The 22,160-nt window shown below is 34.3% G+C and overlaps 2 protein-coding genes across 6 annotated transcripts in view; both read right to left on the bottom strand.

Annotated features, from left to right (window-relative positions):
• Positions 1–17,061, bottom strand: part of LOC105205014 (leucine-rich repeat and calponin homology domain-containing protein) — a 48,837-nt gene extending 31,776 nt beyond the window's left edge. For 2 of the 5 annotated variants that reach the window (XM_039452013.1, XM_039452015.1), the window contains exon 1: positions 16,599–16,785. In XM_039452013.1, the coding sequence (XP_039307947.1) occupies positions 16,599–16,785 (187 nt within the window). Of the gene's footprint in view, positions 1–16,598 lie in introns of all 5 variants that reach the window. The other 3 variants (XM_039452016.1, XM_039452012.1, XM_026138983.2) reach the window with 3 other exon arrangements.
• An 859-nt stretch (positions 17,062–17,920) lies between these two features.
• Positions 17,921–21,552, bottom strand: LOC105205015 (elongation factor G, mitochondrial). The gene is made up of 9 exons (XM_011174308.3): positions 21,354–21,552; positions 21,076–21,234; positions 20,467–20,965; positions 20,088–20,352; positions 19,838–20,009; positions 19,443–19,733; positions 19,169–19,372; positions 18,744–19,055; positions 17,921–18,622 (listed from the first exon to the last, which is right to left on the bottom strand). The coding sequence occupies exons 1-9, from the start codon at positions 21,426–21,428 to the stop codon at positions 18,347–18,349; spliced, it is 2,253 nt and encodes a 750-aa protein (XP_011172610.1). The 5' UTR covers positions 21,429–21,552; the 3' UTR covers positions 17,921–18,346.
• Between the last annotated feature and the right edge of the window lie 608 nt (positions 21,553–22,160).

Genomic DNA, 22,160 nt, shown 5'->3' with positions numbered 1-22,160 from the left:
TCGAAAAGGAAAAGAGTCAAACCACAGCTCGCACAACTTTCCTGTGCCATCGATAATCTGCGGAAGATACTTTATCTTCGAACAACGGGCGCAACGGAGCGAGAGTTAGTGCAACTCTTTCACAAAGGCTGCTACTTATAGACCGTGAATACTCCTTTTGGACTAGCGACTTTCGGAAACTTCCGCGGCTTAGACGAGCGTCTCATTAATAAAATGAATGACTTAAATTCATTAACAGCAATGAATAATATCCACGATGAATAATCACTTAGATAATGAATTGGAAAATGAACAGTATTTAATAGATTGTAATCAGAATGGGCGTAATTAAATTCTTCTACGAAAAAAAGTCGTAATAATTTGCAGAATAACGTTTCGGTAGAGTTAAATGAAATAAAATAAATTCAATTAATTTATGATTCTATTTCTAGAGAAAAAGAGAGAATTTACGAAACTTATCAATTAATTTTATATCCAATATTTACGGTAATATATTGCAGGAGGATTATACGAATATGTGTCTCTTCATTTTAATGGAATTGCTATTTCCTTTCATGTGATTTTTATGGAGAGCTACGTATCGCAATGCATTTGACAATTACTGCACTTTTCCCCCGGTACTAATAAATGCCAGCAGAGCACGAAATTGTGACGTCGAATATACCGAGCCGGGATGATATTAGTGCGGCCCTGCGATAGAGTTAATTATAACTCGGCAACGAAACCACCATGTTGCCTTGCATATGCGATACACACGGAGGAATGGTGGCGCATATGATACAGTGACACGCGTTATACATAAATGACGGATAAACCGTGGCAAATAGCGAAAAGCGTATAAAAAAAGAATCAAACCTTGTTGCGCTATTTTATGGAACGAATAGACAGCGATTACTTGCAGCAAGGTCAGTGTTAGGCGATTACTGGAAAACTCGTTGAATGAATAAAAAGTTAAACGATTTCGCGGCAGCGTAAGAAAAACGACGGGAGGTTCGTTCAACGCAGAAAACGCATTGAAATTACAGTTAGTAAAGTAGTTAGATATAAATAGGCGTAAAACAACAAAGAGATAACAAACAGGCTTTGCTCGTAAAGTTTTGCCAACAGCAAATCTTACGGGACTTTCGGAACTACGCTACATTCCAGCGCCTCCATTAATTTTTCCGCTACAGCCTTATGTTTTATCCATCGCGCGATAATTAGAGCTTAGACGCGAGGGTGTTGAATTAATACGCCTCATCAAGGAGCCGCTATAAGCTCCTCGCGTGCTTGCTCGCGCGTGCGGCACTAATTCGCAAAGGCGATCCATTTGCGTTTCGGAGGCGCCTGAATCATGAAAGCGATGGAGTAACCGCGACCGATTTGTATTAACGTACGAGCGCGTACGGTAAAATACACAGTGCATTATTCCCAGTTAATTAGCCGCGAATTATTATCATTAGGCGCGACGGTACGTCACGCTCGTAAAGTCGCGTGCAATCTCCGAAGAGCAACACAAATCGCTTTCGATCTCTATCTTTTCTAGACCTCTCTTCAGTCCGGGAATCGCGAATTTTATTACCAAAATCACAAAATTACATTTTATGTGATAAATATTGCATAATATATCTGTTTGTAAAATTTAAAAGAATATTTTCTTATTCCAATTTCAATTAGTTTAATAATTCTTCTAGATTGCTTAATTTGGTATGTTATTTGTCTAATAGCACAATTTCATTCTACAAAAAATAATTAGCTCGTGTGTTTAGTTTCAAGGTGCACCGTAAAAAATAAAATGTTAAGTTAAAATAACTCTTATTTTAACTTAATAACTCAAAATTTAGAGTGAACTTTCTGGGACATACAAAAGTGTTAAATTAGCATTTTATTTTTTACTGTGTGTATATGCATTATTCGGGGATATATTTACATTTCTATTGCCTCCATTTATAATCTCGAGATGTTGTTCTTTGTAATACGTACAAAAAATTATTACAGCTCGAACAGATATTTGAACTTTGTTTAGAATTTCTCCGGCTGTGTCGATGCAATTCAGGCTCGCATCCAATGAACCTAATTGGAACGCGTGCACGTAGCCAATACCGGAGGAAATATTTCTCTTAGTCGCCGGTGCATTACATATGCACAGACAAAGGACAATAAATGCATGGCTGTTCGGAGGCACGCGAGAGACGCCTGCACAACGCCATATCGGGCACATTCATCTGGTGACTAGTTGGCGCACGTGCGACACGAGGCATAGACCTCAGATGTGACAGGCACAGAGAGTCCAGACTGTCTCATTACGTAGAAGTGTCGCGCCGCATTTGGCACGAGACCTCCGCGTTCACCCTGTTTTCATTCATATTCGTCGTCGTACGCGAATAAATTAGGGATAAGAGCCGGGAAAGGTCGCGCTCGCCTTTGGCACGCTCGCCCTCGCAGCTGGAGTCGGAAAGAAATTAATTAATCACGACGCGCAAAAACGTACTGAAGACAACGATTAATCTGTAAATGCCTAAAACCTTCTTTATTCGTCGTTAAATCATGTAACGAGGAACACATATGTATGCAAGGAATCATTAAATAATCTCTTTACAAAGTTAGCCTTTTTAGAATTTTGACACAGAAAAAATATTGTTGAATCAACAGCATCAGTCTAACTAGAAATATTTTGTTAATTCCATAATAGTATTAATGAAATAAAAAGGTTAAAAGCAAAGACAATAACAAATAAAGTTATGACTAAAACTTAATTGAATCAAACTACGTTTTAATTTATATTACAGCATTTTTTTTCAATGGATATAATTGATAAAATATTGGCTCTTCATCCAAAAAGTTCTAAAATTTCTCGTAAGTTTCAGAAAGAACATGGAAGTTCGATGAGATGCCTACTTCATATTTCCATTATATAAAAATTAATAATCTTTATAGATAAGCAGTGTAAAAAAAAATTAGCAATTTTATTTATGTACTGTCAGGAAAAAATAAATAATGTAGAACAATTTTACAGTAACAAATAAAACGTTAACGTATTCATGTAAAAGTATCTATTATTTACTATTATCTGTTTTTCTGTGATAGGCTTTACGTAAAATGATATGCATTAGTATGGCAATTTGTTATGAATACGATTCATGCAATCGGAAGAATGCGTTTCGCATATTATTCCTATAAATTTAGAAGACAGGACTACTAGGCTTTGCACAATTGTCGATAACAATGTGAATTAACGTGCTCCGGCGCCACGGAATTATCCACGTTAAAGGCGAACAATGTGAATGCTTTATCCGCTTTGTCGACGATCTTCATTCATATGCATACTACATATCCGTCGAATAATAGAACGATTAGACAAATGAGTGCGTGGGTGATGTTCGTGAAGCCACTACTTTTTATTGCATCGATCGAAAATAAACCGATTAGAGGGACCGACCTCTTAACCCCTGTCACGATCGCTTTCGTTACAAAAATACTTCTGAACACGAAACGTTTCAACGATCTAAAGGAGAGTCCAAAGACTTAACGCGAAGACCTAACGTACGAGCCTATTCTCTTTTCTATAATCTAATTTATATGCATGCTGCCTTACTTCTAAAATAATAAAAATTTACATGTAATATTTATTAAAAAAAAGAAAGCCAGAGAAATATATAATAAATGCTGCATATCTAGAATTGGTGAATTTCTTCTCGTCGAAATTGAAAACGCTATTTGTTTACGTATTTTTGTTTGAGGGGAGGGGTTATAAGATTCTTTATCATTTAACAGATAAATTTTGTTTTTGAAAAGTTTACATTTATAAACTGAAAGATCTCATTAACCTTCTGATCCGAATTAGATTAATTACTATTGTTATTATTATATCGAGTAGTAACAATATTCGCATTTGTGGGTGCTTCGAAATATTATTAGTTATTACAATGTTTATTAACTTACGATAACTCAAAGAATGATTTTCTGTTAATAATCACTTGTACAGAAACTCATTGTCAGTCCCTGTTTCCATTAATTTTGGCCAAACTAATTTCTGAAATTCGATACATTGCAGAGTTTTATCGTTTCACGCGCGTTTCACGAATAATTAACTGTGTAAAGTGATGAACACGAACAGTATCTAGAAACATGTCGTGTAATAATAATAATAATAATAATAATAATAATAATATTATTATTATTATTATTCTAACAGAAAAGAAAATATCGCTTGTGGTCTTCTTGAATTTACTATTACTTCAGTTACGTATGAGTTACGTTTTCCCTTGAGGCAACGTATCATAATATCGCCATTGCCATTAAATTGAGGCATTTTATATATTCGCAATATATTTGCGAGTAGAGTTCCTCGAACTTCAGACGCTTCGCAAGCATGCAAGAGATTTCGTCTCGCCAGAGTGCTCCTTTAGCAGGGACGAGTGCTCTAGATAAACGACAGGACCGGATTACGTTGGCGAACTTTACGGCGTGCTCTAAAATAGCTCATCAAAATTTTGTTCATAGTTCGCATCGATTAATTACCAACGCGTCAATACCTTCCCACTCAGATCAATATTTACACCTTAGATCATGAGAAAAAACTCACATTTATCGCGTTTTTTCTGATGTAACAGAGATAACTTCACACGTGTTTCAAACTTTTTCATTGATACATTCTCAATTATCTGCAATAAAGTTCGAACAATCGAATCAATGATAATAATCGATATGAATTGTTGCTGTTAATAATCAGTATCGCGTTTCACTCTTAGTACATTGATAATTCCTTAATTTTAATAAATATTTATGCGAGTATTAGCACTAATGAAATATTTACTTATGGTACATAAATAATTAACATTTATTAAACTAAATAAACATTTATTAATATTGAGTAATTTTTTCTCTCAGTATAATATTCCGGTATCACGGCGCTGAAACTGCACTGTTATACGCGTTCTAAAGTTAATCTGATGCACTCTAACACATCCAAAGAGATGCACTCTGGCCACGTTTTCTATTTCAACTTGTTTCGCGCCAGCCTACTCTAGAAGTAGATACAGCACCGTCGTGCACTCCAGCTTTCTTTGGGGGTGGCAGTAAGCCGAACACTTCCGACGCTGATAAACGAAACCCGAGAGTAGAGGCGCCACGGCAAACCCCACAATATAACACATTGTGGAGTATCGACCTTTTGGCACCCCTGTCTCTGCTGCAGCTGCGGTGCCTCTATCTTTAGCTCTTCGGACGCGTACACGAATGTGTCTCTCTTATATTCATGGTACAGCACATCCCCGCTCGGCACGCGTGCAAATCGCACGCACGCCGCTCCACCCCTGTAAAAACACTGAGACGCTCCTCACCCTCGCGGACAAACCGGACGGACGCGTTTCGATACCGCTAGAGATAATTCGGAGGGTCGCTACCACCCTCGGCGGTGTGCCCTGTGTACCGTTCGGATTTTCGCGAATCGGCGAGAACAATGTCGATCGACGACGAAAAGGCTTTTCGTTCGAGATTATTGATCTCACGGCAGAGAATAATTTGTGAGAGAAATTCGTGAATTTCTTCCCATCGAAACTGAAAAACGTTTTCCTTCGACAAAGCTTACATTAGGGAGGCATTGTAAGATCTTCTTATTTATGTATTATAAGGATAGATTTTGTTTTTAAAGAGTCTCCATTTACAAACTGAAGAATTTCATTAATCGTCTGATTTGATTTATATTAAGGCGGTTACATGCCTTTTCTAACTTTAAAAAAAGTCAATTTTTTTAAATCTTCAATCTTTACAGTGTCTAAGAAAAAAAGTGAAAAGTTGATTGGAAACACAATTATTATGAATTTTCTTTATCAAGTTTTAAATGCGTTTTTCTGGAAACCATATTCTTTTAAAAGTCTTAGCGCAATAATATTAACAATTTTCAAATTTTCAATTTTTTTCCATAAAAAGTTTTCACTTGTATAAAATGCAATTTTCTATGACCTGTCGGACCATTTTAAAAAATTTTATCATAACAATCAATAAAATATGTCCTTTTCGTAGATATTAAATTCATTTATTATTCTTTCCAAAAAAAGATTCCCAATAGTCATTTTTTTAAGTATCGAATAATATTATTTAATACTTAATATTACTAACTTCCTATAACTCAAAAAAACGATTTCCTGTTAATTAATCAGAGCATTCAGTTCCAGCTTCCATCGAGAGTTCAATGTTCGCCAAATTAAATTTCTAAAATTCGATACATCATTACAGTGTTCACTGCGTTTCACGGATAATTAACTGTATAAAGTGATGAACGCGAACAGTATCCGGAATATACTCTATTCTCGGCGAATCGATCGGAATCGCTTTAATACGTTCGAGTATTACGGAGATCATCCTAAAGCGATTCAGGAAGAAAACACTTTCGTTGTGGTCGGCCGATCCTTCGTTGCATGACAGCTGTTACAGAGCGAACTAAAAAAAAAAGAAGAAAGAGAAAACAGACGAAATGAAGGCGAAGTGGTCCGCTGAAAGGTGAAGCACGATCACTATGCTCGAACGCGCTCGCTCGTGCTTTTAAAACAGTTTTGCAAAGAATTTACAAAGTATTACAAAGGTAAAGTAAGAAAACGGAGAACGAATGTGTTCGGAAGAGTTCCTAGAATGAAGGTAGTTAGTCGCAGCTTCGAAGCTTAACGATCGCGCCTATTCGCAACTTTGCGATCGTTAACTGCTGCTAAGTCTCCGATGGCTATTGTGCGAGAGCTCGTATTTATATATCATATGGTCAATACGTGACAAGCGTCCTATACATTCATGCTCGACGAATTAGACATTAGACGATCGAGGCACCACGGTCGGCGTAGTCGTAAACTTTATTTTACGCACCACCGCTCTCAGATTCCTTCGATCGATAGTGGATCGATCCGGCTGTATCTACATTGTCTCACTCGTTGAATAATAGATTTGTAGACGCAAAGCACATTTATTCGTTGAGAATTTACGACAAATGAATTATTATGTGGACTCTGAGGAAAACTGGAACTATTAAAGGATAATTAGGTGGAAGAAGTTGACATGATTCGAACTAGATGTAAAACAGTCGACGTTGCAGTAACCAAACCGTTCAACAAAGTCATAATGACCACCGGCACAAGAAATATCGCGTGACAGTTTTCCGCAGTGCGGATGGGAAAAAATAAAAGTGCGTAAAAACGTAGTAAAAGAAACGATTTCGTCAAGGTGAAACATACAGCAACATATGTTTTCTAATACTTCATGTGTATACTTAACCCTTAACTATAAACCTACTTCATCGCACAGTTACGCAAATATTACATTTCTCGCGTGGCACAAGATTGTTATTTAGAAACAAAAATATCATAAAGTTATTGTGGAAAAAAGAAAATGTTTTTTTTTTTTTACTTAGAGCCCTACGAACTTGATATTCTGTTTCTTTTATTTATAACTAATGACTACTTTTTAGCTTCAAAATGTTTAATTATTGCATCTAGACAAAAAAAGGCAGAAATTAAAAAAATTTTTTTTTCAGTTAAAACTCTTATCAAATTTCACACAAAACTATTCTGCGAGTGTAGTTGCGTAGATCATATTTGGCAAGTGTATTTAAGGGTTAAAACGAAGGACGGATATATTTGTGAAAATTGGATACACCCTAAGTCTGCTTGAAACGAATACCATCCGAGTCCTTGCGACAACGGCCGTGAGCGCGTACGGACGTAAGTGCAATCGCATCGAAATTGCACTTGGCAGAGAAGCACGTGCAGAATGCCAAGGTGTAAACCTCGGCGCGATATTCCGTCCGCACTGCGGACACTGACATTTTAAAACCTACGGATAGTGGAATATCTCCCGGTGACTGAATTATCGGCCTGGAGTAAATGAAGTAATGGTGCATAGAGAGGGACGGCACAGAAAGGGGTGTCACACCCTTCTTCCTTATACTCTGCGAAGAATGCGCGCGGTATACCGTAACATAATCGATAAGAGTTCTGACCGAATACGCGCTACGTCGAGAGAAAGTCGATGCGAGATGAATAACGAAACCTAGTAGCATATCGAAGAATAATGGAACGCCAACGGAGGTAAGCGAATCATTTATTTGTGTATTGAAAAATGAATCGAGCCATTGTAAAAGTAATACAATGCACAAAATAATATTGGAAAGCTGGGTACAGTATAAAGGAAAGATAAATTTGTATGAAATGTATATACATAAAAAACTGTATGGAATTGTATATTTAAAAAAATATACCATAACAACACGTAACAAGTACATTTTCTGAAATAGTACAATATTCTGAAATAGAAATTAGATAATGCGCGCGCGTGAAAGTCGTTTAAGATAAGTAATTAATAATTAAAAATCTTAATTTTATGAGTTTAATTATACAAATGAGGCTTACAAGAGAAGGTCCTCAACTCGAAACTTTAAAAAATTATGAAACTTTGACAGTACATAGAGAATATCCTGACATGTAGTAAGCAATTTTTTTGCTGCGCGAATTCATCTGAAGAGTAAAATCAAAAGAGTGAAGAGCCCATTTTTTATTTTATTATTCGCCAACAAAAGAAATTAGAACAAAATTTTAGAAAAAAATTTATTTTTTTAAATTTATTTATTGATTAGAAGACTTTATCAATTAAAAAATTATACAAAAAATATGAACAAAAGAAGGATCAATATATTCTCAATATTTTGATATTTTCATTACTTGTTTATAATATTGTAATATTATAACTAATGCGTATTTTAATTAACTTTATTTACGATTAGTTATATAAAATCATATGATAAACGTATAAAAACATATAAAGAAATAAACATGCAAATATTTATTATCTATAAACATACGTTAGAAAGATTTGAATATAATGATAAATATACAAAATTTTTTTTTAAATATTTGTTTAAAATTGTTCCTGATAATTATAAAACTTTTTAAAAAAATATTCAAAACAAAGAAATCTCTTATATCATAACAGAATAATTATCGCACGTAGAACTTGAATTAATCAAATCTTGCGGAAAAACAAAATTTAAAGGAGCCAGGAAAAAAACCAGAATTTATTGAGAATATTGTTCTTGCTTTTGTTCGTATATTTTGTATAATTTTTTAAATAATTGATAAGTTTTCTAATCGATAAATCTTATTAAAAGAAATAAACTTTCTAAAATTTTGTTCTATCTCTTTTTGTGGTGAATAATAAAACAAAAATGAAGAATGAGCCAATCTTCAGAAGCTGATTTTAAGGTGAATTCGGGCAACAAAAAAATTATACATATCAGGATTTCCTTTATGTACTGCCAAAGTTTGTCGAATTTCCAAGTTGGGAGCCTGCCTTTTCTTGTTAGTGAAAAAAAGTTTATAGTCTTTTATAAAATTTTTATCTCTGCCAAATTAAGCCTGTCAATACGATATCTGTTCTGAAAAGAATCTCCCAGAGGAGAAGAAGAGAAATACACTTTTAACGTTAACTGTCACGCATGAATGTTTCATTTGATGCGGGAATAAGCTGTCAGGTCTCTCATCAAACGAGCTGTACTGACCTGGGGGTCCATTAATGAAGTTACGTCCCTCCCTCCCGGGGTGTCGTGGGACCCATCATAAGATAGACACGCGACAGTTCGATAATAATTAGGAATGTAGCGACGGTCGTAAAAACGAAGGAGGACAGACCAGTCCTATCGTCAGACCACCGATCTATCCTCCGGGGACGGCGTCAATTCGCGATCCTTCCCTCGTTCGTCTCCCAACGACCGTCATCGAAATTCGATAAGTCCGCTACTCGATCCGGTCAAAGAATCCGACGTGTGGATGTATGCGAACACATGTGTTATTTCTGTAATAGGAAACTGTAACGTCCAATTTTAGACTAAGACGTGATTCTCAACTGGGATGAATGGTCACTTCAGTTATCTCTCTCGCCTCGCGGCCGCTTTTTTTTTTTATAAAGAAAGCGTGGATAAGAGATCAGTAAGAAAGTGTCTTCACTTTCTCTGGCGCGCTATAAATATAAGTATATATATGCGAGCTCTTGCTGTTGATTATCACTCGTCTAGCGTCAAGTTTAGCGTTAATTAAAACGACGCGGTGAAAATATGGGGCAATGTGTTTGCGGGCTGCTGCTGCTGCTGCAGCGGGAAAACTCTCGAGGCTCGAACACGAAAGTAAAATTATTATTGCCGTGCCGTACAAGCTCACTGTATGCTGCCATAATTAAGACTCGCGAATAGCGATTGAAAAAAATCCCACGAGCAACATTATCTCGCATTCTCGACACGTTAGTTAGGCGTTATACGCTGGAGCGAGTACCGTGTAAGTACATACGCGTGTAAGAAAAAAAAAAAAAAAGCGAGTGAGTGCGCGTAAGGCCGGCACCGCATCGGCGGCGAAAACCAGACCGCGAATATCCTGCGTTCCGCCTAAGAATTATGAATCAGCGGTGTAAAATCTAACAGACGTATAATAGCGAATTCCACGCGTGGAATTACTGGCCGCGAATTAGAATCGGCTGGATTCTTTCCCGGCGCTGGAGAATAATTTACCGGCCTCAATGTTGCAGCAGCGTGTTGATTCATATCACCGTGTCCGATACATACGTTATTTTTGAAGAATTCTATGTACGCGCGTTCAACACGTTTGGATTGTGTACAAACATTATATACAAATGCGTCGATTAAGTTTCACTATCTCGATGAAATTCTTGGGACTATGATTAGATCACTGATTAAAAAATACAACTTGATTGCGAAATACTGCGAAAAAAGCTTTCGTAGCTTGGTAACAGCTACGAAATGTTAAATGAAATAATGCTAATTAAATATTTGGTTAATATAACCAATAATTTTACTTATCTGAATATTTTAGAAATATTATTAAATTCGACTTACTTGCTAAATAATTTGATAATAAATACTACTAAATTTAATACTTGCTAAATATTCAGAAAAGTAAAATTATTTTTGGTTACATTAAGCAAATATTTAATTCACTTGACATTTAATTGGCTATTACCAAACTCTTTTTTTCCATTGTGGAACAACAGTCTAGCATATTTCATTCTTCTACACTGAAAAAATAATTTTATTGTAATCAAAATTTGATAAACCTAACCAAAAAATTTGGTTCCTTCTATTTAGTTGCTACAAAAATATGTTTCTTGCTTTAAAGAAAAATATATTTGTGACAATAATATTTTAATATACTGAAAAAAGGATTTGGTAATTATTACCACAAATTTGGCCATAACTTACTTCAAATTATAATTTTCGGCAGTACTAAATAAAGGATTCAGAAAAATAAAAGATTAATTGAAAATAAAAAAATAAAAAAATAATACAAATTGTTTTATTAATAATTTTAAACTGATGTTAATGAGAAATATAAGCAAATAATTTGACTGCGGTGATTTAAACGAATTCGTGAATTTGGCGCAAGTAAAATATTTTGTATAATCATCAATCATTTTGATAGCAATTAAAAAAATAATTTTTTCAGATGTAGAAGGTACAAACGCAGCAGTTACTTCTAGAACAATATTGCAAATATTAATATATCATCTTGATGGAGTAATCGAACGGCAATAAGATGCAGCAAGTGTCCGTCGTCGTACTTTGCAAGTTTCGAAGTTACTACCAAAGCGATAACGACAATAATATCGAAATTTGACATGCGGACTTCAATGCTCACGCGCGTAATTCTCGTTACTCTTGGAATTATCGGCTGTCAGACGTGTATTTTATTACGACAACAGGAAGTACTGGGCGTGCCGCGATAACGTAGTCCTGCGGCTGATCTCTCCGCTCCGGCACGCCGCGTTTTACATTCAGGCCGAAGCACGGTGATAAAAGGAGAAGCAGGACGTCGATCTATCGGGCGCGAAAATTATAACGCGGAAAGTCCTTTGTACGCGACGCGAAAGAGTTACGGACGACGATTGCATGGTCGCGCACGGCGTTCATGCGACGCGACAGAAATAAGCCCCCACGGATGCATAACTTTGGTGCATGATTTTTCTTTTTCCTCATTTCTCATCGTTCCACTCGTCTCGAGAACTCCGCATCACGTAAACGTGTTTTTACGATTACAGAAAGTGGAACGAGTTTGAAAAGAAATGTTACGAAAGGAAGGAACACTAAAACCGTTTGTAGGTATTCAATCAAACTTTTCATGATTTTCGTTTGTGTATCAATCATTACATTTTTTTATTAAAATAGTTTAGTAAATTAATGATACATAAGTACAAAAATAAAATATCTTAACGAAATATTGCTCCTTTAATATTTAAACTTTAAAACGGAAACCGTGTGTTACGTTTTTTTAATATGTTATTAGTGTTCATTATCATTAATTGTATAGTATTACGTCATTAAATAACAATAATTTAAAAATCAAATAGATTTCGTGTTATTCGTATGAAAGTAGCAATTATATCTTGTTAACACGGGACGTATAGAATATGAAGATATTGGAGAACAGGGGTCAGTAAAATAACTGATACGACTTATTTAAAATACAAAATATAAAACAGATTTCAGAAACTTATTTGAAATATAAAACAAGAAATAGATCATAAGAAGTTATTTAAAATAAAAAAATACTAAATTTTATTTTATTTTATACATATACCTATTTTAAATGATGTTATTTTAAATAGGACCGACTCCGTTGGAGATATCGTTTTATTTGGCAATTAAAAAAAGAATATATACATATATATGTGTGTGTGTATATATATAGTACATCGATATATATGTATATTATAATAAATAGCATATATGTACATTGAAAATAATTTATTTTCAAATAAACATTTTTTTAACATCACTTCTCTTATTAAAAAAATATTTTAGTTTAAAGATAAATTATTTTTTAATTTAATATTTATTTATAATTTTTATTTAAATCAAAGGAAATAATTTGATTTGAAAAAATCTTTTCTTAGTGTATAAATATATATCGTATGATATTTATGTGTATTAGTGTATTATTTACTGAAACTTTGCTATGGAGACCCCACGAATTAACATTGTTCTGTTGTATCACGCTCATTTGATATGTTTGTGTTCATCCTGTACAAAAAGAGAGATAGACATCTTTCTTTATGTGTGATAATGATACGTCAGGGTCTAGTAGATTCTGTATTCTCTTACTGCAAATTTTGGTTAAGCTTCATAATTTCCAGTTATTACTAATCAGGGTATATAAAGAATTAATATCCTATCGCTAATCGCGGTATATAAAGAATTAATTATAACTACAGAGATATATGCGTGTTTTACTCCCTTCGGCGTTGAGGCTCGGATTTTATGAGTATTTTTATAAGCCAAAGGGACTACGTGCAAGAGTAAATAGCGCAGTTAAAAAAAGAATTTTAATGTCCGCAGCGAGATTATATTCCGAGTGAGATAAACTAAGCCATGAGATTTGTTTCTCTTAACATATTTAATTTCAAAAATAAAACTATTAAATTTAATTTATGGAAACGTTGCAGTTATTATGTTTTGTATGTAAATAATATCATGAGAAATTTATTTTAACTTCTTATTTTTTTAATATTTTCATAATGTATCTGGGTTAATTTTGTTATTTACAAGGATGAAAAAATAGAACTGACGTAAAAAATAGAGTCTTCGCAATCTGTTAACATAAATTGTAACGCTTGTACATATGGGCTATTTTATTTTTAGTAAAAATTTTCTATTAACTTATTATTAACTCAGACCTAACTATTTACAAGACAAAACAATTAAAATATAACGAACATGCATATTTCAGATCGAGTTAAAAAACCAAATGAAATTCAAAGAATCGATATCAGGCACCACCAATGCAATGCGATGAGAATAAGAATGTAATTCATTAAAATGCTTTCAAATCATTTCATATGCTTAGTAGGATATTTAATAAATCTGCTAATCTTATGATTGCTACAAAGTCCTGCAATCGATTGCAATTACTGGTGAGTAATGCACGCCAGATGTCGAAGTTGGCAGGTGCACGTACGTTAGGTAATGCTTAAAGGTTTCTTTGGTCATTGCACTTGGCACAAACGGTACTATGTATTCGCTCTTTGAATGATCCAAGGGAATTAACAACGTTCTGATGCGAGGTGTATTCATCAAGAAATAATTCTTCCTTATGTATATCATTTTTTAAACAAATACCAATAAATTTGAAGAATATTTCTAATTAAGATACTAATAGAAGTATTGTCATTAAGTGGCTATTAATACAAATTTTTAAATTGTGAATTAATATGAAGACTTATGGAACAAACTTACAAAGGAATTTTTAAACTATGCCAAAACGATGTTCAGAACCAATTTTATATAATAAATACTAATAAGTTTGGACAATATTTGTAATGAGATACTAATAGAAATATTAGCATTACGTGGATATTGTATACAATTTTTTAAATTGCAAATTTATGTCGGGACTTAAAGAAGAAATCTGTTAATAAAATTTTTAAGCAATGTCAAAGACACAATGCTGAAAATTTTTATAACAAATTAATTTTTTTTAAATATATTTTATTAATAAATATCAATAAGTTTAAAAGGTATTTTTAATTAAGATACCAATAAAAATATTAACGTTAAGTGAATATTACATACAAATTCTTTAATTGCGAATTAATGTCAAAACTTAAGAAACAAATAAAAAAAAATTTTTTTTAAACAATGATAAAGGATAAAAGCTGAAAACTTATAATTTTTTTCTTACAATAAAAATACCGAGGGGGAATTCACAACCCAAAATTTTGTACACCAATGCCGATTTTTGGCATTGCTGTAAAACACTGCCGACATTTTTGTACACTGCCGACAATGCTTATTGTTAGTCAATGCCTACAATGCTGTCAATCCTATATTAAAATTAAGGCAATGCCATGCAATTATGAACACTACCGCGTGCCCATTATCATACGCCAATGCCTGCACAAGAATTCTAAAGCTTTCCCGAAGTATTCAAAAATTTTTGTGCTCAACCCCATGATCGAAAAACCGACTCTGAAGTGAGCTCACCACTCCCCAACCACTGACGACAATGCCGTCAATATTATAGGTCACTGCTTACTTTTTTCGGCAGTCCACTGCCGAAATTTTGTACACCAATGCCGGCTGTGAATTTCCCCTCGAAAAATACCAATAAATTTAAAAAATATTTTTAATTAAGATACTAATAGAAATATTGGTTCAAAATTTTAATATAATATTCATTTAACGCTAATAGAAATATTAAGCAGATATTACATACAAATTTTTTAATTGCGAATTCATGTCGAGATTCAAAGAAGAAATCTGTCAATGGAATTGTTAATCTATGTCAAAGACGATGCTCTGAAAACCAATTTTTTATAATAAATATCAATAAGTTTGAAGAATATTTTTTATTAAGATACTAATAGAGATATTAACGTTAAATAAATATTACATATCTATAAATTTTTTAATTGCAAATTAATTGAAACTTAAAGAAAAAAAAGTTCCTTTTAAAATTATTCCAAAATCTTAAAAAGATTTTGCTGAGAATCAGAATAATTTTTGTTCAATGTACAGTTTGGTTCTTGATCAAACTTCATGCGCCTATGTCTACGTTTACACGATTTGATTTACGCTTAAGTTATAACATCGATATTATGGAACTGGCCGATCACAATCTTTCCATTCCCCAGAGGAATACTTATAATTGGCCAGTAGCATAATACTGATGTTATAACTTCGGCGTAAATCGGACCGTGTAAACGTAGTATATGTGATAAGGTGGATGGTGATTGGCAACTAATCCAACATGCATTAATCATATATGAATCATATCGTAGAGATATTAGAAACATACGTTTCAACGCATCATGAATAGTAACAACAATTTGCAAATCGTAAAAAATAAAAGCCGAAGAGAGACCCGTCGTAACTCCGATTCCCATTTGACGTTTGTCAAATGACGTTTTGTTCCAAATGCACCGAGTTAACGGGCAGCCCTTATTCGAAGGGCGCGCAGTAAGGCATGATCAGAAATAACAAAAGCGTCGCGGTGCTTTTTCTAAAGCACGTACGTTTTCGAGAATACATCTACTGAATTATTCATATATTTACCGACAATAGATAGATTATATTTAGGTGGATATTTTTATTACGCAAAGCGTTATCACAGACTTTTATAAACGCGTCGGTCTTTTTCTAACTCGTATTTTTTTCTTTTTTTTTTTCTGGAAATAGACGGATTATATTTAGAGAGATACTTTTAAAAATAACTCAAATGATTACGGAACCTGAACCATATCTCTCTCTCTGCTTTCGTGCATAACGTGCCATTCACGGAACGTTCACGCGCTCGTCTCGAGAATATCGGAGCAACGATGCGCGTGTATCAACACGACGCGCGTCAATCGCGCGCTTTGACACACGCGTGCTCGCGGTGTCAAACACGAGACGCGCGCCGACGTCGCTTGCGACGAATGCGAAATTTTGCGAAATGTAACAAACGGAGCTCGATAATCGTTCCCTGATTCTTGCCTCTCGAGCGGCCGCTCTTGGCGAAAGAAAGCGAAAAGGGGAAGGAAAAAAAAAAAAACAAAAGAGACGACTGCGGAAAATCCCGGGAAGAGAACGGCTAACTCACCGGCGATCACGGTATCCTGGAGATTGTACTTGGCCGTGCCAGCTTTCCCGACCTTCGGGAAGTCTTTGAGCTTACGGCCGCTCAGCTTGAGCTCGCCGCTCAGGTGCGCCTCCTCCAGGATCCGCTCGAGGCTCCTGGTGAGCTGCTTCTGTATGTGGCCGCTCATGTTCGACGCAACCATCGCCATATTACATTTTTCGGACACGGGCACACGCGGCGCGGTCCGCACGCGACGACGCGACCCCGGCGATGCGCGGCGGCCGCAGCCGAAGAGGCAGTGACGACGACGACGACGACGACGACAGCAACGGCGACGACGGCGGCCTCCTTGCGGCGTAGCACCCGCGCGTTGATGCGCGCTCCGATCCGCTCGTGCTACGGGAACGGACAGAGGGATACCACGGGTACGACGCGCGTCGACCACTCCCCCGTTTAATGTCAGTGCCGCTACTGATCGCGCCGATCGCGGCACCGATTCGGCAGAAGGCGTCGCGTTCCGCGCGCGATCGCCGCGCCACCTGGACACTGGACAGGCGAGGCGCTCGTTACCATGACAACCGAGGGGGATTCGAGAATCACGAATGACACGAATCAGGTGGATTAGATTTCGACCATCTGAAGCTATGTTCCAAAATTCAATTTCAGTGCTGAAAATCTGTAGTGCATGTAACGTAAACTATACATATTTAGCGCTGGCGCTGAATTTTGAAACATAACCTAAATAACGTCGATGTCGGCTCTGTTGTCCCGATTAGCCGAATTCTAATCTCTAACATCTAATTCTCAATTCGTAATTTTTAATAAAAGCAATTTTGAACTTGTCAAATTTCCAAAACAATCAAGCATTGTTGGGAAGAAACATAATAATTAAAAACACGCGGAATGTAATTGAAAAAATAAACTAATTTATAACTATACACATAATTGTCCAGCAAATAAAAATAAATTCAAATGAATTGAAAATTGCAATTCATTTTTATTTATCCGAGTTCGCGTTTTAGAGTTCCGAAATACTTTTGGATTCAAATGAATTGAAATATGATTCATCATGTGCAATTCGAATGTATTTATTTCATATTCATATTATATTATTTTTTGGATCCAAATGGATTCGAAAAATCTGAAGCGCATATTCAAAAATGTCGAAATGAATTTATTTCTATCCATTTCAATCTCTTTGCTGGTATTGAAATTATTAACGATTAATTTCCCTATTTTAGCATATCTCTAACAAAAAGGAATAAAGAGAGAAAATAAGATAATTTAATCACATTTATATATTGAAATAAAAAGCATGGAAAATGAATCATTATAAGTTTGAGTATTTTTTAAAATACTAATTTTTTTTTAATTGTTTTAATAGTTTTAGTCTTAAGAATATGAAAAGTGATTGATGTGTATTGTAATTACTTAAAGTATTATCTGAAGATAGATATTAATTAAATTCACAATTATTTTTCGACGCACCTGTTTGTAAATAAAAATTACCTTCTATATTTTATACTTTTTATCACACATTTTTTAAACGTGAACTAATATTTACAACTTATTTTATACATTTATACACATTTGTTAAGTATACAAATTTTGTATTTTTGTCTATTAATCATTATTTTTACTAGCAATTATTTATCAGTTTACGTCGAGTATATTAAATATATAAACAATGCATATATTATCATAATGCAATTACAGCATTCATAATATTACTCAATTTTTCACTAAAAAAAACAAATTATTTATTCTAGTTAATTTTTCGATTTCTGAGATTTTTCCGAGATCACTATTCCCTGTGATTCTTGATATTGTCTAACAAGTTGGTCTTGCACTTCCGGTAAGCAAGGACTGTACCTTGCATACTCCATCGTGAACTCTCCTTTACCTTGCGTGCTCGATCTTAGTTCACCGGCATAACCGAACATTTCGTTAAGCGGTACTTCTGCAACGATCGTGAACCATTCATCTATAACTTCTGTGAAGTTTACAAGTCCTTTTCTTTTGGTAATTTGCCCTAATACTAGACCCTATAAACAAATGCGTGAAGAACCGTTTAAAATTGATAAATTATATAAAAATAATGATGATAGTAAAGTGTTAAATTATATCTAAATTATGAAATAAATTGCATAAGCAATGTTATTGCACCTGAAATTCCTGCGGGCCCACTACTTCAACTAACATAATCGGCTCCAAAAGTCGCCAGTTACCATATTCAAAAACATCCCTAACAGCACCTTGTGCGGCTTGGAAGAAGGCAAATTCCGAGGAATCAACACAATGATGCATACCATCGAGTATTCTAAATTTAACACCAGCGATTTTGTGACCACTGAATAAACCTTTATCACACATTGACCTGAAGCCTCTCTCTACGCCCGGAATGAATTGTTTCGGAACATTGGTCCCTACAGTTTCATCCGAAAATTCAATGGTTGTATTTTTTTCAGGTGGCAAAGGCTAAAATATAAATTTTTCTTAGTGAATATGGAAAAAAATAAAGAATATCAGAACGCGATATGTAATGTCAAATAATGACAAAAATCTAGTAAAAGTAATAAATCTATCAATACCTCCATAATTCCAATCACGCGAGCGTATTGGCCAGCACCGCCAGACTGTTTTTTATGAAGATAGTCAAATTCACAAGGCCCACATAAAGTCTCGCGGAAAGAAACCTTTGGTTTCCCCAGAATGATTGGGCAATTATATTCACGTTCCAATCTTTGTGCATAAATTTCCAAATGCAATTCGCCCATACCAGAAATTATACTTTCCTGAAAAAAGATACAAGTTAATACAAAAAATATAAATCTCACAAAAATATTTTAAAAATGATAATATTACCTTGTTATCCACATCATAGTGGAAACGCAAGGTTGGATCTTCCTTCGTAAATCGGCCAATACCTTTAGCAAAATTATCTCGATCTTTCGACTGTTTCATTTGCACAGACATAGATACCACAGCATCGGGAACGTAAATTGATTCCATCGACAAATTTAATTTGGAATCTCTAACAAAAGTGTCACCAGATGCACAGTCTATACCAAACAAAGCAAAAATATCTCCCGCATAAACTTCCGTAACGTCTTCCATTTGATTTGCATGAAGTCGAACTAATTTTTGTACCCGTACCTAAAGTACAATTATAGCATTTTTTTTAAATATTTTTTAAATATATTTTTTACTGATAAATTATATAAAGAAAATACTGTATGTACATCAATATGAATAATTACCTTTTTTCGTGTTCTTGTGTTATATAAATTTTCCGCTTTTCTTAACATTCCTTGGTAACAACGAAAATATGTTAATTGGCCAAATCTGCCAGCCTCCAATTTGAATGCTAATCCAACGAAAGGTTCATCATCATTGCGATTAGAATTCAATAAAACTTTATTATATTCACCCCTAAAAGTGAAATAAAATTTGTACTCAGATACATATATACATTAAACAACTTATTATATATCAATATAAAAAGCTTACTCAGCTTTTTCTTCTAGAGCATAATTTTCCACCTCTCCTGGATTTGGTAAGTAGTTTATTACCGCATCTAGTAGTGGCTGAACTCCCTTATTTTTCAATGCAGTGCCAAGTAGCACAGGTGTAAACTTTCTATTCAAGCAACTTCTACGTATGGCGTCCATAATATCTTTCTCAGTTATTTTTGTATCATTTAAATATAAATCACCAAATGTATCGTCTGCATTGCTTAAGTGTTCGATTAATTCTTGTCTTCTTTCATTTACCTCTAATCGATATAATACAAATTTAGTAAATTCACAAATTGAAAACTTAAAAATGCAAATATTGTGTGTGTGTGTGTGTGTATTATGTGTAAAAATTGATTATTTTATACAAATACCTGTATTCATATCCTTTGGGATTTCATCCTCTCTAACATTTTCCCCGAAATTTCCTTCAAAATAAATTGCTTTTTGGGCAATTAAATCTACTATGCCTTTTGTATTATTCTCAAGACCAATTGGTAATTGTATGAATGCTGCATTATGATGCAGCTTGCTCCTCATTTGTTGCAGAACTCTCTTTGGATTTGCACCCATTCTGTCAAGCTTATTAATGAATGCTAGACAGGGAACATTATATCTCTTCATCTGTCGATTTACAGTCAAAGTCTGTGACTGGACGCCACCCACTGCGCAGAGGACAAGAATAGCACCATCCAAAACCCGCAGAGCTCTTTCAACTTCCACTGTGAAATCCACATGTCCTGGTGTATCAATGATGTTAATATTATGATCTTTCCATAACGTGTACGTGGCAGCGGACTGAATAGTGATGCCTCTTTGCCTTTCCAATTCCATGCTATCCATAGTTGCTCCCACGTTATCCTTTCCCTTTACCTAGAACCATGAAAAAGTCATTAAATATATCTTATCCATTTTATAGAAACTTTAGAGAATTTTACCCTTTATAGTTTATCTACAGAAAGACACGTGAAAGTTAGATTTACCTCGTGCATCTCAGATATTCTGCCGGTGTAATACAAGATACGTTCGGTCAAAGTGGTTTTTCCGGAATCGATGTGAGCTGATATACCGATATTCCTGATCTTTTCCAACGGTTTGTGCTCGGCGAATTTGGCGTGCGACGCCAAAAATCGCACAGTTTGCTAGAGAAATTACGCGATACAATAAAATATACTGAAATTTTTGTGCCACTGACAAATACGTTGTGCAAAAGCGATTAAAACTTATAACCTAAGAATTTGGCAGAGGTTAAGAATCTTACTCCGTAAGTACATAGATGCAGCTTTGACAGTCGATTCAAATTGATCTTGCGGCTTAAAAATGTTATGATAGTCATGATTATCAAACGTTTTCTATAGATGTAATCTTTTTTGTAAGTTATTTAATTTTCTACGACTCCACGTGAAGCAGCCATGGAATACTACGGCATCCGTCCCGTCGTCGAAAGTGTTCTTTTTAGCTGAACTAGCTGCACTAATTCACAGTTCATCTTTTTCTCTTAATATTAGAAAAAGAAAGATAAACTCTGAATTAGTGCAGCCAATTTGGCTAAAAGGAGCAGATCTAAAGTTTCCACTGACGTAACGTGCATTTGAGAGAGTAAAAACATATATGATCTATATTCTTTATGGTATTTGATTAAACAAAAAATTACTTGTATATATAAATAACGCATAATTTGATACACAATCGATTTAATTAAGTAAAATGTTATATTACTGATATAAATTATACATTAAATTATAATTATTTATAATTTTATAAGTTACTTTCTAAATGTTAAAAAATATATTTGATTTTTAATGAAAAAGAAATTAAGAATAGAGAAGAAGTAAGAATTAATGAGTGCAATAAAAAATTACATTTATTGAATAAAACAATTATTAATATAATCCTTCTCATTTATAGAACAGCATCTTTCTACTTTTTAAATCAAAGTGTAATTTTTTGAAAATATTTTTTTAAGATCTTTAACAAAAATTTAAAGAAAAAAGTCGGGAACTAATAAGTTAATCTTTTATGATGTTTATATGAGAATATAAAAATGTAGGAAAATGTAGGATAATTT

This window comes from Solenopsis invicta, chromosome 7, assembly GCF_016802725.1.
Source record: "Solenopsis invicta isolate M01_SB chromosome 7, UNIL_Sinv_3.0, whole genome shotgun sequence".
NCBI classification, from domain to species: Eukaryota; Metazoa; Arthropoda; class Insecta; order Hymenoptera; family Formicidae; genus Solenopsis; species Solenopsis invicta.
Note: the sequence above shows the minus strand (reverse complement) of the source record. Positions and strands in the feature narration are given on the sequence as shown.